The following is a 26,553-nucleotide window of genomic DNA, read 5'->3' as shown; positions in this document are numbered from 1 at the left end:
AATTTACAGTGCAGAAGGAGGCCATTCGGCCCATCGAGTCTGAACCGGCTCTTGGAAAGAGCACCCTACCCAAGATCCACACCTCCACCCTATCCCCATAACCCAGCAACCCCACCCAACACTAAGGGCAATTTTGGACACTAAAGGCAATTTATCATGGCCAATCCACCTAACCTGCACATCTTTGGACTGTGGGAGGAAACCGGAGCACCCGGAGGAAACCCACGCACACACGGGGCGAACGTGCAGACTCCGCACAGACAGTGACCCAAGCCGGAATCGAACCTGGGACCCTGGAGCTGTGAAGCAATTGTGCTATCCACAATGCTACCGTGCTGCCCAAATTGATCAGTACCATCCACATCCTTCACACTCTTCACTATTGCACTGTAGCAACAGTGTGTGCCATATTCAAGATACACTAGCGATTTGGCATGTTTCCTTTGTCACCACCTTCCAAGTTCATGACCTCTGCTACCCAGAAAGACATGGGCAGAAGACACATGAGAAACCATCACCTGCAAGTTCACCTCCAAGTCCCACACATCATCCTGCCTTGGAACTATATCGCCATTCCTTCACTGTTGCTAGGTCAGAACCGTTGAACTCTCTTCCTAACAGCACAAACTGGTGGTTCAAGAAATGAAATGAAAATCGCTTATTGTCACACGTAGGCTTCAAATGAAGTTTCTGTGAAAAGCCCCTAGTCGCCACAGTCCAGCACCTGTTCGGGGAGGCTGCTATGGGAATTGAACCGTGCTGCTGGCCTGCCTTGGTCTGCTTTCAAAGCCAGCGATTTAGCCCTGTGCTAAACAGCCCCTGATTGGCAACTGACCACTACTGATATGAAGGCAACAGACCACTACTTTCTCAAAGGCAATTGGCATTGAGCAACAAATGCTGGTCTCGCCAGCAAACTAACATCCCATTAAATAATTAAGAAAAAAGGTAAACTGATCTGGTGACTGGACCTTTCACCATGAAGGGAACCACAGTTAGCCTTGATCCATTCCAGGCTGATCATATTTAGGAATATTTATTTGTTGCATTTCTCTTTGTGTGAAGGTGCAAAGTGATAATTGACTCAGCTCTGACAAAATGGCACGCATAACGTTTGAGGCATTTGCAACAATCTTCAGCCAGAGGCGACAAGTGAATGATCCATATCTGCCCCCTCCAGAGCTCTCCACCTTTACAAATGCCACTCTTTAGCCAAATCGATTAAATCCGTGTGATATAACGAAATGGCAGAAGGCACGGGATACTGCAAAGTTAAGGGCACAGACAATATTCTGGCTGAATGGAACTGAAGACTAATGCCCCAGAACTTGGCGCACACCTAGCCTAGCTGTTCCAGCTGCAATACTGGCATCTACTTGACAATGTGGAAAATTGCCCCGGTGTCACAAGACCCTAGGCAAGTATGTGGTCAATTCTTGACCTGGAGTCGCAACACAGGTGAAATTAAATTTCATTTAAAATAGCCGAGACCCTTGGTTGAGCCCAATAAACGACATTCACCAGGTTTGTAACTTTAAAACACAAGTAACCTTTTATTATGTACAGCAACAGACAAATTTAACTCTTTATTATCCCCTCCTTTCCTAACTTGCCTCTCTCTCTAAAGACAATACAGAGGAGAAAAGGTGGTGGATGGGGAAATAAAATATAAGTAAAATAAAAGGATCAGATCTTTTGATGCACTGGGATGACTTCCAGTCAATGTCTTTCTGACGTTCAGGCTTTTGTTGTGCTACTTCTTCCTTCTATGCTTGAGATAGTTTTCTCTGGCAAGGTTGTCTACTTTCTCTGCAGACTCAGCATCATTTCAGGTTCATAGCAAAGGGTGTACCAGGCACTCGCTGCTTTCAGGACAATAGAGCAGTTCTTTCACTTCAGCAAGCAGGAGAGAGTTCCTTTCACTTCTAAGGTCTAAACACTTCTGCCAAGCTCTCAGAAAGCATCATGCAGGAGCCAATCACTAACAGTTGTCAGGCAGAACACTACCCCTGGCTAACCCACTGGTTGCCAGTTAACCAATCGAACCGTCTCCCTCCAAACCTTCTCCTAAGATTCAATCAGTGCCAAAAGGTCTGGCTTCTCCATCCAAAATACAAAGCCTGAGCGCACAATGGCCTGGCAAACAGGCTATTTCAATTTTGAATCTTCTCATATCCCGATTATTAGTCCACACACCAAAATAATTATAAAAAAGAAATGGGAACAAAGGAAATGAACAAGGACGACTCTTACACAAGGCATATCCAACCCATGCAATTGCCACTACCATCAATCTACTCTACAGTGCTATAAGGTGGCACTTGCTTAGCAATAACCTGTTCACTGAAGCTCAGTTTGGGTTCTGCCAGGACCACGCAGTTCCTGACCTCATTACAGCCTTGATTAAAACATGGACAAAGAGGTGAGGGGAGAGTCACTGCCTTTGATATCAAGGCAGTATTTCACAATTGTGTGGCATCAAGGAGCCTGAGTCAATGGGAATTAATGGGGGAGAACGTCACTGGTTGGAGTCATACCTGGCACAAAGGAAGATGATTGTAGTGGTTCACTGGTTGGAGTCATACCTGGCACAAAGGAAGATGATTGTAGTGGTTGACGGTCTTTCATCTCAGTTCCAGGACATCAACTGCAGGAGTTCCTCGGGATAGTCTTCAGCTGCTTCATCAATGGCCTTTCTTCCATCAGAAAGTTAGAAGTGGGAATGTTCGCAGATGACTGCAAAATGTTCACCATTCATGACGACTCGGAAAATGAAGCAGTCCATGTCCGTTTGCAGCAAGACCTGGACAATATCCAGGCTTGGGCTGACAAGTGGAAAGTTATATTGTGCCACGCAAGTGTCAGGCAATGACCATTCCCAACAAGAGAGAATCTAATTACCTTCCATTGACTTTCAATGACATCACCATCACCGAATCCTCCAGTATCAGCATCCCATTGAGCAGAAGCTAGAACTGGACGAGCCATATACATACCCATGGCTACAGAAGTAGGTCAGAGGCTCAAATCCTGTGATGAGTAACTCACCTCCTAACTTTCCAAAACCTGTCCACGATCTGCAAGTCACAAGTTGCGAGCATGGTGGAATCCTTTCCACTTGTCTGGATGAGTGCAGCTCCAACGACACTCGAGCAGTTTGACACCATCCGGGACAAAGCAGCCCATTTGATTGACACTCCATTCACAAACATTCACTCTCCACCACAGGTGCAAAGTAGCAGCCATGTGCTCTTGCAATGTACATTGCAGGAACTCACCAAGGGTCTTTGAGCAGCACCTTCCAAACCCATGACCACTACCATCTAGAAGGACAAGGGCAGCAGACCCATTAGAACACACTTGGAAATTCCCTTCCAAACCACTCGCCATTATGGCTTGGAGAAAATAGATTTGGCCTTCTGTCACTGGGTCAATATATATATAATCGTATATCATATTTAAAATCAAAATATCCTTGGCACAGTGGAATATTGGATATGGGTCCAAGATAATTTTGGACAAGGAAGACCATTTAGTACCATCTTCATTCATTTAGAAAGATTCTGCATTTTCCAGTTTTGCAGAGTTTACATCACTTCTCTACCTGCAAGTCCATTCCATCACTTTTAATCGAAGGAGCTTGCTAACTTTATTCAATTTTTTTCTTTAGTTTGAATGTATGTTTTTGTCTTATCACTATTGGATTGGATTTGTTTATTATCACATGTACCGAGGTACAGCGAAAAGTATTTTTCTGCGAGCAGCTCAAACAGATCATTAAGTACATGAAAATAAAAAGAAAATACATACAAGGTCCACAATGTAAATACATAGACAGCGGTATTGGGTGAAGCACTGAGGAGTGTAGTATTAATCAGGTCAGTCCATGAGAAGATCGTTTAGGAATCTGGTAACAGCGGGGAAGAAGCTGTTTTTGAATCTGTTCGTGCGTGTTCTCAGACTTTTGTATCTCCTGCCCGATGGAAGAAGTTGGAAGAGTGAGTAAGCCGGGTGGGAGGGGTCTTTGATTATACTGTCCGCTTTCCCCAGGCAGCGGGAGGTGTAGATGGAGTCAATGGATGGGAGGCAGGTTCGTGTGATGGACTGGGCGGTGTTCACGACTCTGAAGTTTTTTGCGGTCTTTGGCCGAGCAATTGCCATATCAGGCTGTGATGCAGCCAGAGAGAATGCTTTCTATGGTGCATCTGTAAAAGTTAAGAGTCAGTGTGGACATGCCGAATTTCCTTAGTTTCCTGAGGAAGTATAGGAGCTGTTGTGCTTTCTTGGTAGCAACGTTGACGCGGGTGGACCAAGACAGATTTTTGGTGATGTGCACTCCTAGGAATTTGAAGCTGTCAACCATCTCTACCTCGGCTCCGTTGGTTCAGACAGGGGTGTGTACAGTACTTTGCTTCCTGAAGTCAATGACCAGCTCTTTAGTTTTGCTGGCATTGTGTGATAGATTGTTGTCGTTGCACCACTCCACTAGGTTCTCTATCTCCCATCTGTATTCTGACTCGTCGTTATTCGAAATCCGACCCACTGGTTGTGTCGTCAGCAAACTTGTAGATGGAGTTGGAACCAAATTTTGCCAAGCAGTCGTGTGTGTACAGGGAGTATAGTAGAGGGCTAAGTGTGCAGCCTTGTGGGGCATCACCCCCTGGCTTTGACCATGTACCATTTACTATTATGCATGCCTCAAAGCTGGGAGTCCTGACACTGGGGATCAGCCTCCTAACTCTTCACTGCCTTCACTAAGAGGCGTGATTTTCCGGCCTCATTGCGCTTTAGCTCGAGTTAAACGAGACTGGTGAATAGCGGGAGAGGCTGAAAACGAGAACTGCACCAGGCGTCAAAACCGTTTGCGATGCAAACGGCCCGCTCCCATAGGCGAAATCGAGATCTCCGTAGCGTGGCGAGAAACCAATTATTACCAGCTAAGCCCAATTAACGGGAGAGGCCCCATTTCCAGCGGCCTCCCATCATTCATCGGCCTCCCCAGCAAGTGGCCACACTGACGCTGATTAATGCTTTTGAAAAACATGAACCTGGCGGAAGGGCTTCTGCCAGGAGCCAAGAAGGTTAGTAGCCATTTTTGCTCATAGGCAAAGAGCCCAGGGACGCTGGGCTTGCCACCCCAGTGCTCGCGGAAGAGTGGGGCACTTGCTGGAAGAGTGGCCACCAGAGGAAGGAATGGAGGAGGGGGAAAGGGAGAGGTGCGTGCCACCAGCATGCCAATCCCTGGATTGTGTGTACCCATTCCGGAGGCAACCCCAGCCTTGCCCCACCGACCACCCATAACCCCCACTGACTACCGAGACCTCTGGCTGTGCGGCTGAAAGCTACTGCTAATAGGGAATTGGCAATCATAATTAAGTGAGCACTTCACACAACCCAAGTGGATTCCCGTGGGTGGGTGGGTGGGCCATGTTGCATGTGGGAGTCATTGCTTGGTATCCCAATCACACCCTGTGCCTCGACACTGCGGGAGGCAACACCACGCGCGCAGCAGCCAACCCGAACACCCAGGGGGTGGGGCACAGCTCCGGGGACATGTTCACGGCCAGAGGGTGGGTTTGTGCTACAGGGAGGGACAGATGCCTCGGGAAATGGGCCACGGGTCCGTAGGTCGTGCAGCACTGCGGGGAAAAAAGTGACGGACGGAATTCTGGTTGTGGTCAAGGGTGTTTAATGTGTTTGAAAATCCTCCACTCTTCCGATAGTGCCGTCCCCCAGTGCTCTCGGTGATCCTCAATATGCTTTGCCTTCCTAGCTCTACCGCTACGTTTAGCCGTGTCCCCAGGATGCACATCAGAGGTGGAGGCAGCCAGCTGCTTACCTCGCCCCATGGGCGTCCTCTGGGGCCAGAAGGCCCCGGCGCACTTGTTGGTGGCACATGCGGAGTCGAGCCACTTTCTAAGAGACGCGGCCTCACCGGGGGGGGGAGTTAATGTGACGGATCTGGGTTGCCACCCAATGCCCCTTCCCAGTTGGGGCCCGAGGGTTCACTTTGGGACAGAGGGGCAGCTGGTTCTGGCCCCAGCTGCCCCTGCATCATCTGGCTCTGCCAGCCCTCGCGGCTCCCCAATGCCTGTACCATTGTGTCGACGCCCTCCATGATTGGGGCATGTTCTGCAGCGCCTCGGCCATTCTCACCTGAGAGCGGGACATGTCCTGCAGCACCTCATCAAGCTTAGCCTGGTACTGGGTTACATCCGCCAGTGAATCGGACATTCTGACAAGGCCTTGAGACATGACCGTCACCGACCGTATGACGCCTTGTACACCTTCACTAATGGTGTCGACACCGTGCACCAGGCTCTCCACTGTGGTCACCAGCCAGCAGTATTGGCCTTGATGCTACGCATTGCTATCGGCACCTGTGCCCGTAGCCTCTGGGATTCCTCCAATCGGCTATGGATCTGCTGGAGTATCACTGACATCTCCCTCTGAATAACCTGACCGCATCCCTAACGCCTCCATCAGCTCCGGGAATGCTTCTACGTAGACTGAGCACCTGGCTGGGACCGGTCGACCTCTGACTGCTGTCTTGCCTGGAGGTTCCTTTCTCCACCTGATGTATGTCAGCAGCTGTGTGGTGCTCACCAGATTGTGCCCCAAAAACCTGACCACTAACGTTTCCCGCCGAGGTGTGTATATCTTCACCGGTGGAGGGTGGGGATGACAGTTGTGACGCCTCGATCATGTCTTCCTCGGACCTCCTGGCCGAGGTGGACTCCTGGGAGGCTGGAGGGGTGCCACTCAGGATGGTGGGCGCAGTCGGTTGGAGGATCTGTGGGAGAATGGACATGTGGTCAGTGGGAGGGATGGGTCACTGAGTATGGCAATAACCACTCGTATTTGACAGGTCCTCTGAGTGGAAGCCAGTGGTTCCGCAGATCTGTGGTGTCCGACCAACCTCCGCGTGGGTGGCCTTCATGTCCTCAGCCACCCCAGTCACTTCCTGGGACCACTCCTTGAAGGAGGTGAGGATTCTAATGTCCAGCACCCTCCGCCAGTCTGGGCCCTCTCCTGGTGATTGTGGGAGAGCTTTTCCTGAGGAGACCGAAAGAGGGCGACATTAGCCACATGTTTCGTTCACAGTAGTGGGAGAGGGTGTGTGCAGGAAGGGTTGGGAGGGGGTTGGTGAAAGGAGAGTTGGGGGAGGTGCATATTCGCGTGCGGGCAGTAAGGTCTCTGGGAGGGGGGGGTTTCTGCTCACTCGTGCTACCCAGTGTAGGTCGTTTCCTTTTGTTCGGCACTGGAGACCAGTCCTACTGGTCACTCTCCCAGAGCTTAACAGCCGCAGCCACCCCGTCTCAGGCAGCACTGGCTGCCCTGTAGCTGGATTGCTGGGATCCTCCGGGAACTGGGCATCTTCTGGCCCCCACTGCGTCCCGGAGTCGCCTCTGGTCTGTGTCCCCGAATCTTGCGGCCGGTCGCCTGGGCGCCATTGTTGCGAGCTGACTGCGTTTGGCTGAGCAAGTGCTGCTCGACCTTGTTAGTGGGGGCTGGCGAATGCGATTCCAGTGAATCGGCTGGCGACTCCATTTGCGGCAATCAGCCCATGGGACCTCGTTAGTGGACCAATTAATGTTGAATCGTGTTGCCGGCCGAGCGTCGGGAAGCTCGTGGCAGTTCCCACTCAGTACCAAAGCCTTTCAGGAGAGTCGCGCCCAAGGTTTCTCCCTGCACTTGGGTGAAGGGGATCACTGGATAGCAGTTTACCTGGCAACCGTACTCCTCTACCCTGCAACTCCTTTTCACCAAGCCCAGGTGTACTGAGACAATTGCCAAGTCTATCCTACCTACTGCTGTAGCAGCTTAGATCGCTACCTCAACAACTGGATGATTGAACCTTTAATTTTCCTGGTCTGTATGAATCCGTTGTGTTCCTTCAAGTGGCTGCAGGTGGAATGATTCTCAGGACTCTGTTTCAGATCTAAACAGGCAGCCAACTCCACTTTTAACAAAGTCAATATAGTGCGTCATTTACTGTATTGGAGTGCACCCTGTATTATGTGTTCTGTTCCTGGAATGGAGCCTGAAAGAGGCATGAGTGTTATTGACTGAGCCAGCGTTTTGCAATTATGTTAAGATGTTAATGAGGTCAGAAACTGTAACCCAGCATTTTGCTAATTTATTGATTGTTCAGTAGGATAATTGTCTCCCATTCTGTTACTGGTTGTGTAGTCAAGACCTGAGCATGTTTCTGTCTTCTTGCCTTCCGAAAGCGCTGTATCCAGCTGCTGTAAACTTCTAGGGGCTTACATCGTTCTAGTACTTCACCCCAATGACTGAACTTGATATCGGTCAGGGCTGTTACGCCATGGAGAGGATCACCAATATCCCTGATTCTGTACAAGATGACATCTCCAACTTTATATCACCTCACGACTGCACTGGAGTGACTATTTCAATTGTTCATAGTGGGGCTTAAGCCCAAGCGTTCAGTGATATCACCTGAATCAAACGATTCTGTTGTTTGAGGCCTGAACTGTCTTGGGTTTGGTACAGAAGTGTAGCCCTTAGGCTACAACAAGGCACTTGGTTGACTATCAAAAAGGAAGATTGAAAGTGCAGAAGTTAATCTAATTGCCTGACTCCAGATCAGGCTTAATATGAGAATTCATGAAGTGTGAGCAATTTTTCATCTTTTTTTAATATAAATTTAGAGTATCCAATTCTTTTTTTTCCAATTGAGGGGCAATTCAGCGCAGCCAATCCAACTACCCTGCACATCTTTTGGGTTGTGAGGGGTGAGACTTACGCAGACACGGGGAGAATGTGCAAACTCCACACGGACAGTGACCCGGGGCCGGGGTCAAGCTCAGGGCCGTGAGGCAGCAGTGCTAACCACTGCACCACTGTGCGCCCCGAAGTGTGAGCAGTTTAAAAGATTTGTTACGGTATGTCTATGGACGTATAGGTGAGAAATCTGCCATAGCACTTCACAGAAAGACTTAAGTCGGTGGTTCCTTGAGAAGTCTTTATGATTTTCATAGGTTGGATAAATCAGCCTGTGTAACAAATTATTGTGATTTTGAAATTCTATTTACAGCACATAGAGAATTCATTGTTACCAGGGATTGTTTATAAAAGGTGCGACAGAATGCTGTGGACACGGGGCTCTTGCAGAATCAACCCTAGGAGTTATTGTGTTCACTTAAGGGTCTATAACTTGAGCCTCATCATTCCATTGATTTTTTTTAAAAAGCTGGAACGTTGTATTTGCTGGCATTATCGTACGTACTGTACATTTTTTATGAGGTGGAAATCCTTCACAAAGCCTCCAATGTTAACCACTCTATGTCCAGTTACACATTTCATCATGTCTTGGATGTCCTGATTTAACTGTATTCTTCTGTTTAGTTTACTACATGAAAAATAATTTTTTTAAAGCAGTCAAACATAAATATATTGATCTGGCTTTAAAACCCTTTAAATGTGGAATTTGCCTAAAACGTAAAAATCTAATGTTTGTCTTTTAACTTGCAGCTTTGCGTTATTCTTGGGAAATTGTGCTCCGGCAGTGAATTCATTGAACCTCGGCATTACCAATCCACTTCTGTTAGGCTCAGCAAATTTGCAGCTCGCCCAGATAAAGGCCCAGCTGGCCCTGCAGCAGCTGAATTCGGTCGCCTCCACAACAGTATCCAACACAGCTCTTGCATCTTTGAACCAAGCACTTGTGAAGATCAGCATGTTCAATGCCAGAGGTGCATTTGGCCCGAACCAAGGCCCACTAAGCCAGTTTGGCCCGAATCAAGGCCCACCAAGCCAGTTTGGCTCGAATCAAGGCCCACCAAGCCAGTTTGGCTCGAATCAAGGCCCAGCAAGCCAGTTTGGCCCCAATCAAGGCCCACCAAACAAGTTTGGCCCCAATCAAGGCCCACCAAGTCAGTTTGGCCCGAATCCAGGCCCACCAAACAAGTTTGGCCCGAATCAAGGCCCACCAAGCCAGTTTGGGCTGAACCAAGGCCCATCAAGCCAGTTTGGACCGAATCCAGGCCCACCAAGCCAGTTTGGACCGAACCAGGGCCCATCAAACCAGTTTGGGCAAAGTCATGGCCCACCAAACCAGTTTGGGCAGAGTCATGGCCCACCAAACCAGTTTGGGCAGAGTCAGGGCCCACCAAACCAGTTTGGACAAAGCCAGGGACCATCTAGCCAGTTTGGGCAGAGTCCAGGAACACCTAACCAGTTTGGTATGAATACATCAGGACCCTACATGGGAGGAGGAGGAGGTGGAGGAAGTGGAGGAGGAGGAGGAGGAGGTGGAGGAGCAGGAGGTGGAGGAGGACGAGGAATGGGATCTCAAGGAGCATCACAAGGAAACTTTGGTGGAATGAGCATGGGAATGATGAATCAACCTGGGAATAATGTAGGCTCAGGTCAGTGGTCCTCCTACCAGAGTCCTTCGTCTGGAGGTTTTCGACCTGGGTATGGGAGCAGTGGGACACCTACATCTCAAAGTGGAGACCAGAGATCTGCAGTTCAGCGTTTTCATGATACAATGAAGGCCTCTAATATATTGGCAAACTTTGGCCTGTCAAATGAAGATCTGGAAGAGCTAAGTCGGTACCCAGATGAGAAGCTTACTCCAGAAAATATGCCATACATTTTAAGAGAAATAAGAATGCGAAAAATGAACAAGCAGCAACCATCCAGCAGCTACGATCAGTCACACAAGCTACAAGATAAAGACTACAGAAGAGAAGTACAGAGCAGTGTGGTAGATTATGGGCACGGGCAGCAGTACGACTATCGGGATAGACCCATGGACAGCCAAGGCATGCATTACAGCCGTGAAGCACTGAGAGAAGGTACCTGGAGTGAAGAATTTAAACGTCCATCCCAGAATTATCCAATGGAACCTTCGCGAGATGACAGTACTCATGGAATCAAACGAACAGTTCCAGTGGTGAAGAAGGGATTGCCGAAACCCAAGTTGATGAATGATTACTATGGTGTTCCTGCACTGAGGTTCCCCCACGTGTGCAGTTTGTGTAACGTAGAATGTAGACAAATGAGGGTGAGTGTTTGTTAACCTAGTTCGCCTTTTCTGATAATTTGCCTCCTTAACAGGCATAGTGTTTGTGGGATGCAACCTTATGTAGTTTGCCTGCAAAACTGCCATTGGCTGGATAGCAGTCCAGTGGTAAGACGTGTTCGCCTTTTTAAATTTGGCAAGTATACATTCAGAAATTTAATTTAAGGTCTCTGCACATGTAGAGAAGAACCTAAAGCCATGATGTGTATAGAGCTTACTAGGCATTAATGTAGATAATATTTCAGTACTTCAGTCTCCCCCATTATATTTTTAATTTAAATCAAAATAATTGTAGCAAATGATTCAGTCAATCCTTGTTGAGTCCTAGGTCTGCCACCAGTTGAATTTGGTGTTTCACGGTCGTATTGGCTTTGTGCTAAGGTGCTCAGTCTTTCGTGCTGGACAATGGGCCACCATTCACCTGAAGTACTTGGGTGAAGGGGTGAAAATTTAATCCGATCCCTTTATAGATTCTTGGTAGCAGAGTGGCTGCAGGTAGATTCTGGTAACATCGCGTATGGAAAGACCTTCTGAGAATCTGTAAAACGTGCAGATATAAACGGTAGATCCTTTTCAATTATCAATCTCATTAACAGTGAACGGTTTCCTAGAAACAAAATCAATGATTTAATGAAAAATTGTACGCCTAACTTTCTCAGGCCTGCTGCTTGATTTTAGATGAAGAAAGCTTTTGTGACCATCAGTGCGGATTCCTGAACTGCAGGAGACTTCTCACTAAAGTTTCAAGAAGGCATATTGGTGGAAAGATGAAATGTTCAAATTGTGCTAGTACAGCTGTTTATACGCGGTATTCTTCATTATTTCTATTGAATATCTTCTAGGCTGTATCAGAATTTCTGATGTGCATCTCTCTCATTTGTTTGAGGTGTGACAGCTGATGACCTTTTTAACAAAGTGCTTAATCATTATATTTAATCCCATGTTGGTTGACTATTCGCAGCTGAGTAGCAACGCTAGTATATTGGTGGTTTCTTTGTTGTTTAAATTGATAGTGAAAACCCCCTCACTTCTTTTGCCTCTAACTATCACCATAAGACCAGGTTGATCAATGGGGAGAATCTAAAAGGTAAAGGGAGCTCTTCACGTTGATGCGAAAGGTTAGTGTAATTCACTTAACTTCATTTCCACTTCCAGGATCTGAGGCTCAACCAAGATGGTGAAAGTCCTTGCGCATATCGATTTTTGTTTTTCTTCTCGAAGACTGAATTGAATGTTAACCAGCCGCCATGTTTCTGTGCTGTGATACCTGATGAAATGCTGCATTTGTATGCTTCCTTCTTTCTAATTCACAAGCACAGGAAGATCACTCTGCCTGTTGTGGAAAAAGTCCATAAAATCTACAAATCATTGTTGTGACACCCTAGGCTAGTGCGCGTTGACCCGGAGTCACAACACAAGTAAATTAACCAATAATTCTCAGAAAAATTGGCCCTTGGCTGCCCAATAATTACAGTCACCAGGTTTGTAAATATAAACACTATTACTGTTAATAGCAAGAACTATAATGAAATATGCTACAAATACAACTGGTGAACGTGTATCTAAATCCGCGCTTTAACCTGCTCCCCACTCTACACACAAGACATACACAGAAGGAAAGAAAGGGACTAAAATGCATAAGTAAAAGGGGGAAGAGTTTTTCCTTCAAATGGTGGTGGCTTCCAGCACCACACTCCTTCAAACTTTGCTTTCAGTTCAGGGTTTTTTAACGTAGACGTTAGGTATCTGAAGTTTCAGAAATGCAGTACACCTAGCCTTTCTGGAGAGAGTGAGTCCTGGTTTTTGTTTGCAGCTGTAATGGTTTTCCTGTAGATTCATTCATTTAGGTTCTCTGCAGTTTCAGAAATACAGCACTGTCAGCCCTTCTGGAAAAAACACAGTGGAGAATGCGAGAATCCTTGTCCCTCTGCTTGCAGGAGTCAAACTGAGCGTCCTGGAAAGTCATTTCTCTGGGACAACATCCAACCACATAAGAACTAGGAGCAGGAGTAGGCCATCCAGCCCTTTTGGGCCTGCTCTTCCATTCACTGAGATCATGGCTGATCTTTTGTGGACTCCGCTCTACCCGAACACCATAACCCTTTATTCCTTTATTCTTCAAAAAAACTATCTATCTTTATCTTGAAAACATTTAATGAAGGAGCCTCAACTGCTTACTGGGCAGGGAATTCCATAGATTCACAACCCTTTGGGTGAAGCAGTTCCTCCTAAGCTCACTCCTAAATCTAATAATAATCGCTTATTGTCACAAGTAGGCTTCAATTAAGTTACTGTGAAAAGCCCCTAGTCGCCACATTCTGGCGCCTGTTCGGGGAGGCTGGTACGGGAATTGAACCCGTGCTGCTAGCCTTGTTCTGCATTACAAGCCAGCTGTTTAGCCCACTGTGCTAAACCAGCCTATTCCCCTTATTTTGAGGCTATGCCCCCTAGTTCTGCTTTCACCCGCCAACGGAAACAACCGCTCCACATCTATCCTATCTATTCCCTTCATAATTTAGCCAGTCAGAGTCCCATCTCCCTCTATGCCGAAAAGTCTGAAACTACTGTTCAAATACCTCTTGTTCTCTTATGTAACTTTGTAATTCCTCTGCTAACCACTGCGTCACCGTGCCGTCCACCATCGTCATTTGATATGTGATTAACGCCTTTCAACATTCCTTGGAGTCATTTAATACCTAATGAGTATTCATAATTCCCACATGCCCCACCATTGGTATCTCTTGGGCTATCAGTGGTACTTCCCTCAGGCTCTATGTAATCATGGACCTTCACTCCAGCCAAATCATTCCCCAGAAGTAGGTCAACTCCGTTCACTGAATTTCTTAACCACTCCCAACACCCCCTGGACCTGACACTAAATCACACTCCAGTTGTACTTTATACAATGAGCTGGAATTTAATCTCCGCCTATCCCATTCATTAATAATAATCGCTTATTGTCACAAGTAGGCTTTGGGTTGCTGTGAGAAGCCCCTAATCACTAATACCTTGACTTTCATTGAGCTCTCTGGAGGGAAGACCAATCCTTCTCCAGTACAAGAGTTTGAATAGCCCCTGTGTCCCTTAAGATAATTATGGGTTTGGCTACATCAGCTGAGGAAAATGGAGTAATCTTCCCCTTGGAGAAAACCCTGCACATATCTCCTACCTCATTCCCCCTCACCTGCTCCCACAGCCGTGTTTACCTCAGGTCTCCTAAGTCCAATTAAAGCCATAGTCTGCCGTGTAGTATTCTTCACTTTTGTTCCCTTTCGTAATCCTCCTGATGAACTCTCAAGTCCCATGGGCTTTCCTTGCAACTTCCAACATGCTGAACAAAAATGTCCCATCTTATTATGGCAACACCGTGGCTTTCTAGTCTCACTGTCACCCTCAGTACCTTCCTTCCTGGTCTGAGGAAGCGATCTCGGACCATTCTCAGCCATCCATTCTTTACCTTGGCTCCCTGTCTTCCTTTCACTCTCCCACTTCCTATCCTTTTCAGAATTAAAAAAAAAAATTATTCTCCTTTTTATCCTTTTCAAAATTATGGGGGTGATGGAACAAAGGTTTAAATTTATGGATTAGCTTATAATCGTCAGCTATAATTGCTGCTAGTCTAGCAGTCTTCACCCTCTGGTCTTCATCGTGGGTTCTTATCAGAGAAGTTAGGGAATTCTTAAATTCCTCTGAGTAACCTCTCTCAATGCTTGCAACTCCCAATGCTTGAACCCATCTATGAAAATTGTTCTGCTTAACCCTTTTGAATTTGGCATAAGTCTGTCCTGGCTGTCTCAATTTCCAATACTTTTGCCCAAAAAGTTAGGTAACCAATTCATACCCACCAGAATAACCTTTTTTAAACCTCATCATAATTTTTAGACACCCGCTCTGACAGAGAAGCATAAACGTCCTGTGCCTGCCCCGTTAATTTAATAATAATAATCGCTTATTGTCACGAGTAGGCTTCAGTGAAGTTACTGTGAAAAGCCCCTAGTCGCCACATTCCGGCACCTGTTCGGGGAGGCTGGTACGGGAATTGAACCCGTGCTGCTGGCATTGTTCTGTATTACAAGCCACCGATTTAGCCCACTGTGCTAAACCAGCCCCATTTACTTTGCATGGGTAATGTCCAGTTTTCTCTTGGCCACTCCATTTGGGTTGCTGTTTTCTCAAAAGCCCTAAAAAAGGTTTTTACCTCCTCTTCTAACTTTGGGAGAGCCTGGAAATTTAAGCACTGTGCCACTGGAATAAGCTCCCCTCTAATTTCTGGCAGCACCCGTCTAATTTCCAGTGCCTTAAGCTGGATCTCTCTCACTCATTCATGCACTCACGCAAGCTCTCTCCTTTCACATTCCACCTGCATTTATTTTTGCTTCATCTCCATCGTTTTGCTGCATCTCCCCTGTGTTCTTAGCATCTTTTAAAAATGTAAATGTCGACCAATCGCCTCCGTTATCTCTACCCTCCCAGCTGTAGCAGGCACCTCTATCTTTAATCCCCCAGTCAGTTTGACTACCGTGTCTTTTTGAAGCTCTTTCAAATATACCAGAGACGGGTCGTCTCCTGAAGAAAGCCCATAGCAGCTTTCAGAGCTATCATGGTATATCATTACACACCTGAGGTCTGTGTTTAATTTATACCGAAACCCAAACTTTGTCTACCGTTCCAAAGATCCCGATCCAAGTCCCCAAAATTGACTCCACCCTGGGCGGTCAATTCCAGCCCCACTTGACCTGGAGTCACACAACACAAGTGAATTAACCAATAATGCTTAGAAAAATACCCAAAGTCACCAGGTTTGTAATACAAACACAATGACTGTTTATTTGGAACAAGAACTATAAAGCAATATGCAGCAAATGCAACTGGTTAACTTTTACCCAATTCCCATTTTAACTTGCCCCCCCCCAACCTCTATAAATACACTCGCGCGCACGCACACACACACACACATAAGACAGCTAAGCACAGGGGGGAAGAAAGGGGTTAAAAAATTACACAAGTGAAAGGGGAAAAACAAGTCTTTATTTCAGGTGGTGGTCTCCAGCACCATTACTCCTCTTCAAACTTTGCTTTCAGTTTGGGTTTTTTAAAACCATATTCCGATCTCTAGTTTCAGAAATATAGCACTCACAGCCTTTCTGGAAAGAGAGAGAGTGTGTCCTGGTCTTTGTTTGCAGCCTGTAATGGCTTTCCTGTTGATTCATTCAGGTTCTCTGCAGTTCCACTCGCAACCTTTTTGAAGAAAACATGGAGGGGAGAGAGTCTTTTGTCCATGTGCTTCCAGGAGTCAAATTGAGCTCCCTGGGACTCTGGCTGTTGTTTCTTAAAGGCTGTGTCCAGAGTAATGGAAGCACAAGAGCTGCTTCTTAAGGAGGGCCTCATCCCATCATCAAGAACACAGTTTCTTGTAGCTGCGTGTCTGAAAATGAGTAATGAAGCTTTCGGCACCTCTCCAGGTGGCATTCAGCCTGTACTTTACTTTTGCTGTGCAGAGGTTCACGTGCAGAGTTCACTGCTGAACACTAATTGGGCTTCAAGTTGCCGTGTGATACCACAATGTGTGTACGTCCTCCACTTTCGAATGAATCAAAGATCTATATCTTTGTTTTACATTTGGATACAATATTTCAGTAACTGGTCAAAGTGCAATATACTGAGTCTAGAGACTATTCAGTCTTTCTCAGTTCTAGTTCATTCATGTTCATCGACACTTCAGAGGGTGTACAGTACGCCTAAATGAAGGTACTGCGTTATGAACCTGTGCAAAAGACGTAATTGCATTGTTACCCAAATCGGGAAACTACAGCAATCTGCAACCTCTGACCAGAATCTAGTTCACGATAGTAATTGATCCTTAATGCAGGTATGAAGGTTAAAGGGAGTTTTGGCAATGGGAGTTCTCAAAAATATATATTTATCAAAAAATCTGGAAGCTCTGTGATTGGGAAAAACAGTTACCAATATATAAGTTACTTCACTGGTTGTCCTCCTCGTCTAATTCATTAACGATGTGCTGGGCACATGATTGCCCCATTAGGTGGTCTTGATGCTGACATCTAGACCATATTTGGCAGTGTTATGCGGAGCAAGTTCTGCTTTGGCCTTTTAATCATTAAAGTGAAAAAGAACACAATTTGTCTTGCAGCATCCGCTATCGACATCAAGCGTAATTAACCACTGCATCAGAATGAATGCTTTTCCTACACCAGCTATCTTGTGACTTTCACTGTGAGATTACCAACAGATCTGCACTCGATGATAAAGTTTTCATATTATGGAACTCTTGCTCGTCAGGAACTGGAGTAAGGTTATATTAGCATCCACTCACCAGAGGAGACCTCAATCAACAATATCTGCTGAGTTCAAACCTAGGATTTAGAAGTGAAAGGCTAGTGGTTACGACGGAGAGAACCAAACATTGAGACCAGCTGTCTGTATTTCATGCATGAAAATGGTTCGCCTCTTGAAGCATTGCACTCTGTGTGGTATTACCATTGTGCTATTAAATAGGGTGTGCCAAAATTCTGAGGCAAAAAAATGAGTATTTCCATGTCAGGGTAGTGTTTAACTAGAAGGGAAGCTTGTAGATCGTCTTCCTATGCACCTGCAGCCCGGCCTTTCAAGATCTCCTGCTGGTGGAGCTTTAAGGTAATGGATGGAATACCAATGTTGTTGGAGCTGCTCTCATTCAGTCGACTGAAAAGTATTCAATCACACTCCTGACTTGTGCCTTCTCGATGGTGGGACAGGTTTTGAGGAGTCCGGAATTGAGTTAGTCATCTCAGTACCTAGTCTTGGATCTCTTGTTGCTACAGTACTTATTTGCCTGATCCAGGTAGGTTACTGGTCAAAACCCCAGGATGCTGATGGTGGGGTTTCAGCAATGGTAATGCCATGGGGAGATGGTTAAATTCTTTCTTGTTGGAGATGGTCATTGCCGAGAACTTGAGGCACAATTGTTACTTGCCAATTATCAGCTTAAGCCTGAAAGTGTCCACTCCTTGCAGCATTTGGGCACGAACATCATTTTCTGTGAAATTGAGAGTATAACGGAACATGACAATCATCAGCAAATATCCTTGCTTCTGAACTTATGGAGGATGGGCCATTGAAGCGGCTAAAGAACATTGCTTTGAAGCAGTCTACAATGATGTCCCGGGACTGGGATGACTGACGTCCCAACAACCACAACCATCTTCTTTCGTGCTAATTGAGAGTTTCCCCTCGGATCCCCACTCATTTCAGTTTTACTAAGGCTCCTTAATGTCACAATGCTGCCTTGATGTTAAGGACAAAAGCCCTCCCCTTTGTCCGTGTTTGAGTCAAGGGTATAACAAAGTCTGAATTTGAGTGATCCTTCTGGAATTCATATTGTGTGAGGTTAGCAGGTTATTGCTAAATAAAGTCCCACCTGATGCCTATAACTTTGAGAGTAGACTGATAGGTTGGTATTAGACCAATTTTAGATATGTCCTGCTTTTCATGCTTTACAAATTTCCACGTTTCTGTTAATTCTCAATGTTGTAGCAGTGCTGGAAAAGCATGGCCAGGTGCACTGCTTGTTCTGCAAAGTCTTTCTCACTACAGCCTGGGTATTGTCAGGGTCCACGACCTTTACTGTTACCAATACACTCAGCAGTTTCTTAATATCACATAGCATGAATTCATTTGGCTGAAGACTGGCATCTATGATGATAGAAACTTTAGGAGGAAGCCAAGATGGTTTACCGATTTGGCATCGATGGTAGAAAGCACTTCACCCGATCTTTTGCACTGACGTACTCGTATCCGCCATCATTGAGGATGGGGATGTTCATGGAGCGCCGTCTTCCCATTGTTTTAATTGACCACTTAACAGTCATGACTGCCAAGTGGCTGGAAAATGATGCCCTAGAATGTTTAAACTACTGATTGGGTCAATCCCAGAACATTGCTTAGAAACCTGTGAAGTTGCTATCCAAGTTACATTCATACTGAAGGATTGTTGGGAATGGCAGACACTTCTGATCACCCAGATCACCCAATCAGTGGTCATTTCACAAAGCAGATAGTGTCTATTGTTTTGTTGGCAGCTAAAGATCCACACTTTCTATGGATCCTTTGTGATGCTGTTTGATCTCAATATACCTATAAATATTCAATGCCAGATTTCATTGGGTTGTAACTATCAGTTACAGTGCTCCAGGTTCCAGAAGCTCCTGATTTCATGGGCGATGAGATTATATATAAATGGAAGAAAGCAACAGTCAGAGAAGTGAGCTGTTATTGACCTCTGGATTTCCCCAACAAGGACCTGCTGAACAAACCTGAAAGCTACGATGAAATAAGTGAAAATGTAGAATACAGTATCAACTTTATTGGGTGGTCTTCGCTCTTTCAAACTGACAATATTAAGTCATCTCGTCTCTGAAGTCACTGAAATCCAACTATTCTGCCCATTTCAGCAAATCAGAATTAGTTTTTCTTCAGTTGGTATTTTGCTGAATGCATCACTTCACCAATTGGTTTGGAGCTTGGAGGCTGCGTAAGGACAAATGAGATGATAGTGGAGTTGTTCAATGTGATAACCTGAGCTTATCCTACTGATGTACAAGTTGATGGGATGGTGGGTACTCTTCGAAACAAGAGCAAAGAGACAAGAACTAGTTGAATAATCTTTCAGTGGCTGCCTTCACCAAATATTTCAGCCACTGATGTGTTGCACTGTACCTGTCCAAAGAATTATTGCTCACAGTCGGTTTTCCATCCATTTCTCTCCCAAAGCTATTGAGGTTGCTGTCTTTCAGGACCTGAGTGACTTTGATGTGTGGTGTGAGTTAATGAGTTGAATTATAAGGAATTCTTTGCCTGATTTCCTTCCATAATTTTTCAAGGGGTCCCTAGAGTAAGAATCTTAAATTTTCTCTTCCCCAATCCAGGATAATTGAATTAACCACCATGTCTAAAATCAGCCAATTCAATAGAGAAAAAGATGGAGTTTGTGACTTTGTCATATGTAATTGAGAATTTCCTTTTAAAAGCTGGGCAATCTAGGAGCTGCAGTGGATTTGGTGTAATGCTCTTATGGGGCATTTGAACAGTACGAAGATTAAATTGCAGGATATTTAAAACATACTGATAGATTTTGCCCGATTCAATTGGATTAACACATGTTTATTCACTGTATCAATGAATGGTCATCTGGCATGGAAGCTCTCATGATAGAATGATCTTTTATCTAACTTTTGGAATGTGAGTTTGAATCTTCCAAAGGATGACTAAATATTGTTGTAAAAGCCCTGTTGTGTTTCCTTATTAAAAAGGTGAGCAATGTTCCTTGGTAAATGGTGTATGTTGTTTGAAGAAAATCTGCAGATTTGCTGTGTGGATTGGGATGGGGGAAAGTGAGGTTCCTGGCCAAATGCATTTATTAACCTATTCCGATTTGATATGGGGATTCATGAAACAAAGTTGATTGTACTGTTCCAGTGTACATCCCCTGATGTGTTTATAATCTGCTAACTATTAATACACAAAACTATCTGTTCAACCCAAAAATCATTTGATTTGTTTTGCCCCTTCCAACCTGCACACACTGGCTCTTGTGGGCTACATTTTCAACCATCATTTGTGGCCTTTGTTATCCTTTCTAGATGAGAGACTTAACTTATTTTATCATGACCTCATTTGGTTGGATTGTTCAACTGGGGAATTGTGCTTTAAATGCCATCCTGCAGTTAAAGGTTCCTACACATGTGTGATCAAGAGTAAATAACCTGCCATTGGTGGCCGATCTACTGATTTGATATACCAACAATATTTGGGGAACCACAAGGAGCAGTGACTTAGCCATAAAGAGAAATGGACGATCCCACTTTTGGGCTCCAATGCAGGAAACCATTAACCATGATGCATTTCTGTGCAGTACCTTGTGTTCCAATGGCTGCTTGGTGCAAATCACTGGGTTCAAAGTTATCCTCATGAAAAAATACCAGTTGTAGATCACTGCAGAAGGTTAATTCGCTACCTGACTTAGTGCCACTGCTTTGCTTTGTAAAATTACTATAGGAATAACGGTAACTATACTAAACAGCATTGTACTTGCTGTAATCAATGCACAAATACTTGTTTAGCTTCACATGTTTGGTATTTCTTGCTGTGCTCAGATATATTTCTGAGTCTCTGCAGCGTTGAATGGCATTCGCAGGAGCAGTTTGGCACATTATTACTGTGTGGTTTGTCGATAAGTTCTCTCCACCAGAGCAACCCATGGGAAGCACCCATCACTGTTGGGTGATACCTCTTGTGTAGGGTGGACATAATCTGGTTTGAGTGGCACCACAATGTACTGATTGAAATGAATGAATCATCTGAGCATCACTGGGTCATATTTGTAGAATGGTTAGTTTTCCCATTTGTGTTGTACTAAAATGTGTTGTTTTCTCTTTGTTTCCACAGGATTGGGAGCGTCACAACAAAGCATCTGTCCACAATGACAGATGCCGGCTTTTGCTCAAAGAGTAAGGATTTTACCCAAGTTTGGGATTTTTCTTTTCAGATGTTGGCAATTATGAAGAATTGGTTTGAATACTGAGGCTTTCAAGTGCATGCATTTTCTTCCTTTCTCTTCTCAAAGGCACAGGCCTCTGGCCAGGGTAAAACAACCCTTTGTTACCTGTTGAAAAGACTACACTTTGTGTGAACCTAGATAGTGAGTGTCAGAAAGCTGTTTGTTTATGTCAGAGTGCCAAGGTTGATCCCAATTCAGTTATTGCAATAAGAGTCTGAACACCACTGCCAACTCTCCTCCTACCACCGTTGCGACAAGAACAGGTTGACCTGCTGAGATCAGTATCTTAGTTTGAGATTACTGGCAGAAATACAGCCCCAATGCTCGTCTTCAACCATCTCTTTCCATCACTCTCTCTTAATTTATAGTTACATCTTGTAAGTAAGTTAGCTTGCTTGGGCCTATTATGAGGAGGGTAGGTTGTGCCTCCCTCAAGTGGCCTCCTTTCCTGATTGGAGGCACCCACCCCAAGGTTTCTTTCTCCCTTCACCAGGTTCACCCTCTTGCTCTTGGCCCTGTCGAAAAACTTCCAACGCAACCCTTCGTCGAGGTCCTGCTTCTAGGCTGGGAATGGCCTCCATCCCCGGTGGCACCATTGGAATTAGAGAGCTGTCAACCACTCCAGGCCAGATGGGGCAGAAGTCCTGCCTCCAGCCATTTGACACACTTTTTGTGACAGGGCAGGAAACCCTATGAAAAGTCCTGCTAGATTTTGTTTTAACCAGAATTCTATTCTCAAACTGCCCTGGTGAGGTTTGAACTTTTGTGCTCTGGATTGTTAGCATTGGCTGTTGCCGTACTACAGTACTGAATGAACCACTACACCCCGTGGATGTGAAAATCATACAATTTGTTCTCTTGCACGGGGAGGCAGTGGCGTAGTGATATTGTCACTGGACTAGTAATCCAGAGACCTGGAGTTTGCTCTGGGGACCCGGGTTTGAATCACGCCATTGCAGATGGTGAAATTTGAATTCGATAAAAGAAATCTGGAATTAGAAGTCTAAAGATGGCCACTAAACCATTTGCCGATTTTCGTAAAAACATGTTTGGTTCACTAATATCCTTTAGGGAAAGAAATCTGCCGCCCTTACCCGGTGTGGCCTACATGTAACTCCAGACACACAGCAATGTGGTTGACTCTTAAATGCCCTCAGGAATGGGCAACAAATGCATGGCCCGGTCAGCGACAGCCACATCCCATGAATGAATAAAGAAAAGTAAAAATCTGTTATTTGAATATTCGTCTTTTTAAAATGACTTGCACAAGGTAGAAATTTCTCCACTCTCCTTAATGTAATAGATCATTGAACACTAGTTTATTGGCAGGTATTTCTTTGGTCTGATTAAGAGCAGTTATGTTAATAGCCTAGTAATCCGAAGGCCTAGACTAGTAATCCAGAAAACATGAGTTGGAATTCTACTGTGAGTTTGAAAATTTGAATCGGCTGAAGTGAAACCAGGGGGAAAAAGCTGACATCACTAAAAGTAACCAATGGATTGCAAAAACCCATTTGGTTTAATATCTTATTTCATAGAATTTACAGTGCAGAAGGAGGCCATTCGGCCCATCGAGTCTGCACCGGCTTTTTTTGGAAAGAGCACCCTATCCGAGGTCCACACCTCTACCCTATCCCCATAACCCAGTAACCCCACCCAACACTAATGGCAATTTTGGACATTAAGGGCAATTTATCATGGCCAATCCACCTAACCTGCACATCTTTGGACTGTGGGAGGAAACCGGAGCACCCGGAGGAAACCCACGAACACACTGGGAGGATGTGCAGACTCCGCACAGACAGTGACCTAAGCCGGAATCGAACCTGGGACCCTGGAGCTGTGAAGCAATTGTGCTATCCACAAGGCTACCGTGCTGCCCATCTTGCAGGGAAGGAAACCTGTCCTTGCCCATTTGAGATCTGAATGTGACTCCAGTGCCATATCAACGTGATTGGCTTTTAACTGCATCATGAAGTGGTCTAGCATGTGATTCAGATGTATCAACCTCGGCAACTTGGGATGGGCAAATTCCAGCTTTGCCAATAGCATCCACATCCCACAAATTAATGAATTGGAAACTAGGTCCACATCTGGAGAAGAGACTTCCGGTGACGGAGTGTGAAAGCAGGTCGCATAAAAGGTGGTTCCTGCCATGGTCACGGTATTTTGATCATTTTGTCCCAGTTTTTTCGGGAGATTTTGGGTTCTATCCCAGGAGATTGGTGTGGAGTTCAAATAAGTTGAGGAATGTCAAAATCCTCGTCGAAGAAGGCACCGGGAAAGAAACCCCTGGCTCGAGCCTGACTAATCTGGCGGTCGTACTCACCATGCTAGAACCATTGGCTGGGGTGATGGCACAGGAGTTGGAGAGGTTTGGCAGTCAGAAGGCCAATTCAAGCGACAAGGGAAGGAGATTAAAGAGTTGTTCAAAGCCATCATCGAGGAGGCGTTGGGCCGGATACGGGAGCAGCGGAACAAGACTCAAAGCTGTGAAGGAGCAACGGGAGATGCTAAAGATGTGGAGGAGGCCTTGTTGAGGGAAGAGGACCAGCTTGCTTCATTGGAAGCTAAGATGGTGCACATGTCAGATGGGAATAAGGGCTGAAAGCCAAAGTGGAGGATTTGGAGAACAGGTCGAGGGCGTGGAAGGCCTGAGGCCAACCAAGTATTTTTCGGAGCTGTCCTCTCGGTTGGTGGGTGGCGATGAAGTATTCGCCACGCCGGAATTGGATAGGGAATATTGAGCCTTGCCGCAGAAGCTGCGGCCGAACGAGCCACTGCGGGTGGTGATCGTCCGATTTCACGGTTACCAGAGGAAGGAGCGGGTCCTGGAATGGGCAAAGAAGAGTCAGAACATCAATTTTATAGGGGGTGGCGGGGGGGGGGGGGGGCGAGTTCGGGGGTGGGGGTGGGTTCTGTAAAGTAGAACTTCCCGTACCGACCTCCCCGAACAGGCGCCGGAATGTGGCGACTAGGGGCTTTTCACCGTCACTTCATCGAAGCCTACTTGTGACAATAAGCAATTATTACTATTATTAAATGGAGTACTCACTGTATTCTTCAGCTGCTTTTTTTTTTGCTATTGCCATTTGGAAAACAATTCCACATACTGTGGACCTAAAAGCTACTGCTGGGAGCTAGTTTATTAGGTTGTAAGGATACTGAACCAGACCCTTGTTCGGATACCGGATGAGGGGCAGCATGGCGGTGCAGTGGTTAGCACTGCTGCATCATGATGCCGTGGACCCGGGTTCGATCCTTGCCCCGGGTCACTGTCCATGCGAGTTTGCACATTCACCCCGTGTCTGCGTGGGTCTCACACCTCAACCCAAAGATGTGCAGGGTAGGTGAATTGGCCATGCTAAATTGCCCCTTATTGGAAAAAAAATAATTGGGTACTCTAAATTGGGTATCTAAAAAGGATACCTGACGAGAACCGTGAACAATCTTTTCTATTTGTGAAACTGTGAGAAAAGGATACTTCACCCCAGGAGTGTTGACTCTAACCAATAGGAATCTTTTGTGTTAAAACAAACTAATTTAAACTCCGAATTAACCATATTAACATCAGAGAAATAGCTTTACAATTAACAGTTCTTCAATCCAAGGGGAATGCACCTGCCGCTAATCCCAGTTAAGCAACATAATACAGTTCAAATTCCACTAAGTTTATATAAAAAAAAAAAAAAAAGGTTACTTGCTTATCTGTGCAGACTTTTGGAGCGAGTCCTTTCAAGAGCAGATCCAGGACACGTCTGCTCAACCTAACAGCATTTGCCCAACCAAAACTGCTGTTCAACTTAAAATCCTATAACAGACTGCAAAACTACAGACAGGCCTGGCTCTTCCCATTAATTACATCATATGTATCCCACTAAGTTCAATAACCTGCTTAATGAGGACCAAACACCACCTACTCAAATTATCTACACTCCAGGGAATCTCCAACAATCAAAATAATATTCAGTTAGCCCTTTACCAGTAACCAAGTAAATGATTGGAATGAGTGATTACCTCACTTTATACGACTCTTTAATTACAGCTTTAGCAGATACACTGCCTGTATGTATTTTAAACCAGGGGTTTAATAACATTACTGCAACAGGATATAAAATATAATATACATTCATCACAATAATACACTGGTATTATTCCTAATAAACTTCTAAATGTTTTATGTTGCAGGTATCCAGATTGGGATCCAGATGCTGTTCCTCCAAAAAGGTACGTCGCATTTTACAGAATTCTTTCCCACATTTACAGGGAGGAGGTATTTGTGTGATCAAGTTTTGTGATATTCAGTTGAATGTGCATTCTTTGGGGACTTTGATTGGAAGTCATCCCAGGAATCAGTCTGGTAAACCTTCGCTGCACACCCTCTATAGCAAGAACACCCTCCGATAAAGAGACCAAAACTGCGCACAATATTCAAGGCGTGGTCTTACCAAGGTCCTATATAATTGTGGCATGACATCCCTGCTTCCGTACTCTAAATCCTCTTGCTTTGAAAGCCAACAGGCCATTTGTCGTCTTCACCACCGACTGTAATCTGCACAAGGACACCCAGGTCTCATTGCACATTTCCCCCCACAATCTATAGCCGTTCAGATAACCTGCCTTCTGCTTTTGCTACCAAAGTGGAAAACCTCACATTTATCCACATTATAATAATCTTTATTGTCACAAGTAGGCTTACATTAACGCTGCAATGAAGTTAGCGTGAAAAGCCCCTACTCGCCACATTCTGGCGCCTGTTCGGGTTCACGGAGGGAGAATTCAAAATGTCCAAAGTATCTAACAAACATGTCTTTCGGGACTTGTGTGAAGAAACCGGAGCATCTGGAGGAAATCCATGCAGATACGGGGAGAATGTGCCGACTTTGTACAGACAGTGACCCAAGCCATGAATCGAACCTAGGACCCTGGCGCTGTGAAGCAACAG

General features: G+C 45.4%; 1 protein-coding gene across 9 annotated transcripts in view; it reads left to right on the top strand.

Moving 5' to 3' along the window:
* Positions 1 to 26,553, top strand: part of znf638 (zinc finger protein 638) — a 344,100-nt gene that overhangs the window by 209,618 nt on the left and 107,929 nt on the right. For all 9 annotated transcript variants that reach the window (XM_072497778.1, XM_072497779.1, XM_072497783.1 and 6 more), the window contains exons 2-4: positions 9,499 to 11,035; positions 21,497 to 21,558; positions 25,797 to 25,835. In XM_072497778.1, coding sequence (XP_072353879.1) covers positions 9,499 to 11,035; positions 21,497 to 21,558; positions 25,797 to 25,835 — 1,638 coding nt within the window. The remainder of the gene's footprint in view (positions 1 to 9,498; positions 11,036 to 21,496; positions 21,559 to 25,796; positions 25,836 to 26,553) is intronic.

The sequence above is a fragment of the Scyliorhinus torazame genome, chromosome 3 (assembly GCF_047496885.1).
Source record: "Scyliorhinus torazame isolate Kashiwa2021f chromosome 3, sScyTor2.1, whole genome shotgun sequence".
Lineage (NCBI taxonomy): Eukaryota > Metazoa > Chordata > Chondrichthyes > Carcharhiniformes > Scyliorhinidae > Scyliorhinus > Scyliorhinus torazame.
The sequence above is the reverse complement of the archived record's forward strand: the minus strand, read 5'-3'. Positions and strand labels throughout refer to the sequence as shown.